Consider the following 6,233-nt stretch of genomic DNA (forward strand, 5'->3'; position numbering starts at 1 on the left):
GTTGTAGCCAGCTGAAGTAGTCCATTGTAACGCTGCTTAAAGAAAGCATTAGGAGGTAAAACAAGGTGCTGCTTGTGGTTTACTTGCAACAACCACCGGAAAATAATAGTATACGTGACATTATGTTGTCATGGCAAAAGTGAAAGTATTTCTGTTTGAACATTCTCACTTTTTTTTCCTGTTGTATGAAACTTTGTCAACACTTGTTTTTGTTAGGATAACAGAATGTTCATATGCTTTAAGGGTACTCGTTCTTTCACAGAATTTTGTGATTGGTTTCTTTGAATTTTTTTGAATTTTAGTAAGATAGGATACAGTTATTCTTACTTAAAGGCATGTCATGCAGTACGTTAACAAAGCATTTCATAGGAAACTTTTATAGTCGCGATTTTACTGAAATAAGATGCTTGAGGCAGATTCAGTTTTCAACCAGATTCAGTTTTCTCATCTGGTTAGGGAAGAGGACAGGGATGGTTGTCTCCATTATGGTATGGAATGAATGTTTTGGGGGTTTTTTACTACTTAATTTGGCCTCCTCTTCATTGCAAGTGCCATGATTGGTTGAATACTTACAAAAGCAAATGAAATCTTGGTTGACAGCACGTTTTGCATAAGTGACTGCCTTGAAAGTCTCATTTCTGTACATCTGCTGCTGTCATCTGTCCTGACCTCTGCCTTTCTGACCCTGTTCTACCTGTCAGATGTACTCTACTGAAATATGTTTGCTTTTTTTTCTTCAGGAAAAGGAACCTCTCAGGGTTATACCACTTAAGGAGGTCCATAAAGTTCAGGAATGCAAACAAAGGTGAGGAGAGAAGCACTGATGCTGTTACATGGGATGTAGTTCCCTGCTGTCATGGCCAGACTGCTCATTGGAGAGCTGTTTGATCACTTCTATTGATCTGAGCAAGTAGTTTTGTGCATAAAATGGGGTTTGAGGTTCTGCATTAGTGTGTGTTCTAAACTTGTGACGTTCAGTAGAATGTAAATGTGTTGGACAAGACTGGAACAAAGGACTATCATGGAATCATGAGTTAGAGGTTCATGGGTGCTGTCTGATCCAAGGCAGCAATTTTAGGAACCTCTACTCTGCTGATATAGTCCTTAAACCTTTAGAGGACATTAACTCATGTTGGATGTCTGAATCTAGATGAGAATACTCTTCATCCTGCTGTTTCCCTCCCACCAAATGGCAATGTGCTAAGGAAAAATTGCCTTTGTAGTACTCATGATGGATATTGATTTTTATTTTTTTTAACCAGCTATTGTTTAGGACTAATTCTTAGCAAAAACAGAATAAAATATGAATTAGAAATTTCACAGAGATTTGACTAGAACACTGAGTATTTTTAAACCTAACATTATATGTTTTAGAATGTTCCAGTTAAAAATAAATTTAGTTGTGTGTGTGCCACTGATAAACTGAAGAGTGTTAAGGCTAAAAGTAGAGAAAACCAGTAGCAGAGTGATAAAGAAATGCAGAAGTCAGGCAACAAATGCTCTGATTCTCTGCCCATCCTAGAGTCCTGTTAAAACACAGTGGGAGAGTTGTGCTTTCTTTTGAAGTGTTTTTTTTGTATTTCATTTGCAGTGATATAATGATGAGAGACAATCTCTTTGAAATTGTAACAACTTCTCGAACCTTTTATGTACAGGTAATTTCTTCTTTGAAACTTCGGGCAAAACCAAGAGACTACCATAGTTAAACATAACTTTAGAAGTGAAATAGCAGCACTTAATGACTTTGACTGTGCCATGATTTTCAGAGGGAATGTGGTCTTCATTATATTTTATTCATTGTTTTATATAACTCTATACATCGAATAGTAAGTTAAGAGATGTCTGAGTTAGGAAATAGAAGTCCCCATGGCTTTCAGTAACAGACTAAAGCAGGGTTGGGCTGCCACTCTAATGCAGGACACTGGGAGAGCTGAGAGGTGGTTATGTTATACATGATTTGTGTCATTTGATCCAGGCTGACAGTCCAGAAGACATGCACAGTTGGATAAAGGCAATTTCTGGGGCCATTGTGGCACAGCGAGGACCTGGGAGATCAGCAGCTTCCGTATGTTACTCTGCACCTCAGAGAAGATGTGATTAGTTGATGTTCACTTGTCCACATTAAGCTCTGACTCGGTTTTGTTTTCCCCCTTTGCCTTTCTTCTCTCCTGTCCTGTAGTAACGTGGCACCTTTGCATGCACTTCCATACGGACTGGCATAAGATACTTGGTGTTTTTAACTGGGCACTTAGCTTAGTCCTACCTTTATGTGCGTTGTATTGTCTTGAACACGTAGGTAATGCAAGTGCTAACCTAGAAAAGTTCCTCTGAGTTCAGTATGATCTTTGTCACTACTAATAGTTTGGAAGTTAAACTGAAACTTTCTAATTCCTGCGAGGTTTTTCTGCAAATTGCTGTGTTTTGCAATCAAATGGCGATATCCTAATTCGTTTTCAACAACTCTTACTGCTAAATTGTCATTCTCTGTTAATATTGGATATGCAGAGAGAGATTGAAATTGAAAGTAACTAAGAGGTCTCTGCTCGCATGAATTAGTTCTTGCTGATGGGGATATAGTGAGAACAGCATCCAGCAGTACTGAACTGAGGCACTGTGACAAGTCTTAGTCTTTGTGAAGCCACGTGGGTGCCCACATTTTATACCTACTTGCATTTAAACCATGCTACTTGTTCAGCACAAAGTTCCTTCTGAGAAGCAGTGAAGGTTACTGTGGTGTCACAGTGTCTCCAAGTATGTCCACGTTTAGCCAGTGGAATACTTCACAGTTCAGACGTTGCACGCTGTGGTTTTCGTTCTCTGGCTGTGGGATGTTTTGTAATAAGCTGAATATATCATTACCCCCATAAACTGAAAGCTGACTATTTAAATCTGGATTTTTTTGACTACACATTTGCATTGATACTGGTAACTCAGTCTAAGCTCTCAACTACGTTTTGCAGCCAGGAGCTGCTTCATGCTTTGAAATAAAACTCCTAAATTGTTTCTGTTTGGGGGGGAATGAAATATGCAGCTAACTCTTCTCTTTGTATGCTGTTTGGTTTTATTTGTGGGGCTAACTGAGCAATGTAGCTATTACTGTCTGCATCACTTCTTTTTCCCTCTGTTCTCTTCTTTCCCCAAGTCTAGGTTACTCTAATCTTAGCTTTGCACTGTGTTCCAGATGCGGCAGGCCAGAAGGCTGTCGAATCCTTGTATACAGAGGTATACATCAAGAACTGGTGAATGCAGCACGTATGTGGGCTCTCATGTAAACTTGCCTTCTTAACAGAGGGCTAGGACTAGAGACTAATTTGCACTATAAAAAACCCCACTAAAAATCATGCTACCTGTTGTCATTACCATTACTGAAAACTAACTCATCAATAATATCATTCGCTTACAGGTTTGCACTGTTTTGTCTTCCTTTGAAAATGATTGGAAATGAAAAGTGGCAAAACCACGTACTTACCCTTCCAAGTAGACTGAATACTTAAACCTAAGTTGTGTGATGTCACTCTAATAGGAAAGTATTAAAGCTAATTTGCATGAGAGTTCATATTTCCATTTTACTTTACATGTGTTTTGGAACTGCGCAAAAAGCAAGGTCGAATTTAAGCTACCCACAGACTAATGCAGATGAGCGCACACAGCACATGCACCTTGTAGCTCCAGCATTTGGAAGGGCCATAGTGTAGCCTGATTTGCATGGCTTATAAGTCTCTGCATGCAATTATTAGTTCAAATGTAGAAGCATTATAATGTCTAATCTATACACTGTTCAAAGCAGAACACCTTGGGCACAGTCTCTTAGCTGTGAAATTACAGCCAGTGTGGGTAATAAAATCTGAGTATCCTTCACAGCAGTTTAGCAAAAAGTCATAAAGATCTTGTGCTAATATCCCTTTTGCCTTATTGGTTGAAGTAAAATCAGTAATAATAAGAAGAATTGTGGGTAAATCACTGAATCGGATGTTCTCCTAAAGGAACTGTTTTTATGTAAGTGGAGTATCAAGTCAGGTATGAAACAAGAAAATAGAAATAATGTGGAATATTTTAGCGAAACTGAACACAAAACCAAACTCCAAAACAAGTTGCACAGCTTCACCCAATAGTATTAGGTCACTTATAAATACAAAAATGCAGGAGTACTTGGCAAATCCATTCTGATTAAATTTATGAATTTATGTCCTAGCGTTCTAGAAGACACTCAAAACCTACTGTGAAAAATGTCTTTCATTTAGGATGTATATTTGCATCTTGGACACACGTCTGTGATGGGTTGTTTTGCTAACAAATGTGCTTGAGAAGTGACTTGATTTGCATATGCACATGGGTTGGCAGATTCCTTTAGTTCATGGACTAACACTGGTGGTGGCAGAAGTGGCAGCAGCTGCAGCTCCTCATGCACACACAGTGATGTGTTCACTGCTCCATCACACAGCATTTGGATCATAGCATTTAAAATTATATCCAGCACTGTTTTGAGACATCCTTACAGAACTGATGGATGCAGTGCAGAACCTGAGGAACCTCTGGAGATACAGGGTCAGGCAGGATGTCCTAGGACATGTGAAATGGCACTCTGTGCCTGTGCTTTAGGCAACTAAATCATTCCTAGGTAGTCTGGGACTTGTTTCCATCAGTAAGTAGATGGTGGAAGATTATTTTCAGAGTTATGCAAAGGTCAACAGAATGGCAGCTAATGATCATAAACACAAGACAATAACTTCACAACTGGAAGGAATAGCTTAAAGATCAATTTCTTTTCTAGGTCCATTAATTTTGGAAATGGTTATGTAGTCTTAATAGCATAAAATAGTTACTATTTTTGTTTAGTCCCTGGAAGAAACTGGGGAGATTGGTACCCCAAGAATGGGATCAGTAAAACATGCATTATTTCAGGTTTAGGATATGAGTGCTTGATTTCTATGAATAGGTTTGAATACAGTTTTCTCTTGGAAAGATGTCACTCGCAGTGGCCTTCAGAGTGTGCATCTCCAGGAGGTTACTTAACATTTAGGGAGTTCTTAACATGATGTATTAAGAAGTTCTTCCCTGTGAGGATGGTGAGACACTGGCACGGGTTGCCCAGGGAGGCTGTGGCTGCCCCAACCCTGGCAGTGTTCACAGCCAGGTTGGCTAAAGCCTTGAGCAACCTGCTCTGGTGGGAGGTGTCCCTGCCCAGGGCAGGGGTTGGGGCTGGATGATCTCTAAGCTCCATTCCAACCCCTTCACATACTATGATCTTAGTAAAACAAGGAGCCTCAATTTGCGGGGCTATGTTACAGAGTCTAGAGAGCTGCTGAGCTTGATTTGAGACAATAAAAGTTTTTTGAATGAAAAACTGATGTTGCTGTCACACCCTGCTCTAAGCTCACAGTTAGCCACACACCACCTCGAGAAAGCACCTGCCTCCTGCTGCTGTGGCTGATGCTTTGCTTCGTGTGTTTTCTGTCTCGATGTTGGTTGTTTTGGTTTTTTTTGCCTGAGAGTGAAATCTGAAACTGCATCTTTCCAACACACCGTCAGTGACTCCATCTGACACTTTCTCCTTTTTCCAGGAGCATACCGAGTCTTCTTCCGAACCCAACCATGCTGTCCGTCCTGCCGGCCCAGCCCCAGCCCCCTCACATTCCACAGCCACTCACAGCAGCCCTCTGGTCCCAAACCCTCACGCCAAACACGCTGCCTTGGAGAAGCGAGGATTTCACGAGTCTTTTACCAAGGCCAAGCCAGGGAGCTACAAGATCCAGGTTGTCTCTCCAAGAGAATCAGCTTCCAAAGTGACTGAACGGGGCCCTTGGGAACCCCAGAGTAAAAATGGCACTCAGGAACAGGATCCTGGCCTTGTGGATCTGGATGATGCAAGCCTTCCAGTTAGTGATGTGTAGTGGTGGAAGTGTTTGGAGAAATGATCCATTTGTTGTTCGGTCCTCTAATTTCCTTGCTTGGACTTTTAACCAAAGAAAATGATAGGAAATGAGAACAAGAAACCGGAACACTGATGTTATATATATATATGTGTGTGTGTGTGTGTCTGTACACACATGTGTATATATAATGTGTTTGTATATTGCCTTTCAGCTGAGGGTCAGGAATGGACCTTAGGCATTTTCTCAAAGCCTGATAGTAAATCCCTTACTAGGGAGGGGCCAAACTGCACAATTTAGGAAAGAAAACCCCAACCCAAAACACAAAGCAAAAAGTACTTCTGCAAGTAAGCAAGGTACCAG

The 6,233-nt window shown here is 40.6% G+C and overlaps 1 protein-coding gene across 2 annotated transcripts in view; it reads left to right on the forward strand.

The window, feature by feature from the left end:
- PLEKHA1 (pleckstrin homology domain containing, family A (phosphoinositide binding specific) member 1) overlaps window positions 1-5,993 on the forward strand; it is a 16,124-nt gene extending 10,131 nt beyond the window's left edge. Inside the window, exons 8-11 of one of the 2 annotated variants that reach the window (XM_009073319.1) lie at window positions 741-805; window positions 1,592-1,655; window positions 1,976-2,065; window positions 5,562-5,993. In XM_009073319.1, the coding sequence (XP_009071567.1) occupies window positions 741-805; window positions 1,592-1,655; window positions 1,976-2,065; window positions 5,562-5,891 (549 nt within the window). In that variant the 3' untranslated portion in view covers window positions 5,892-5,993. Of the gene's footprint in view, window positions 1-740; window positions 806-1,591; window positions 1,656-1,975; window positions 2,066-3,181; window positions 3,287-5,561 lie in introns of those variants that run through there. The other variant, XM_009073320.1, reaches the window with a different exon arrangement.
- The last annotated feature ends 240 nt before the right edge of the window (window positions 5,994-6,233 follow it).

This window comes from Acanthisitta chloris, unplaced genomic scaffold (assembly GCF_000695815.1).
Source record: "Acanthisitta chloris isolate BGI_N310 unplaced genomic scaffold, ASM69581v1 scaffold38624, whole genome shotgun sequence".
Taxonomy (NCBI): Eukaryota; Metazoa; Chordata; class Aves; order Passeriformes; family Acanthisittidae; genus Acanthisitta; species Acanthisitta chloris.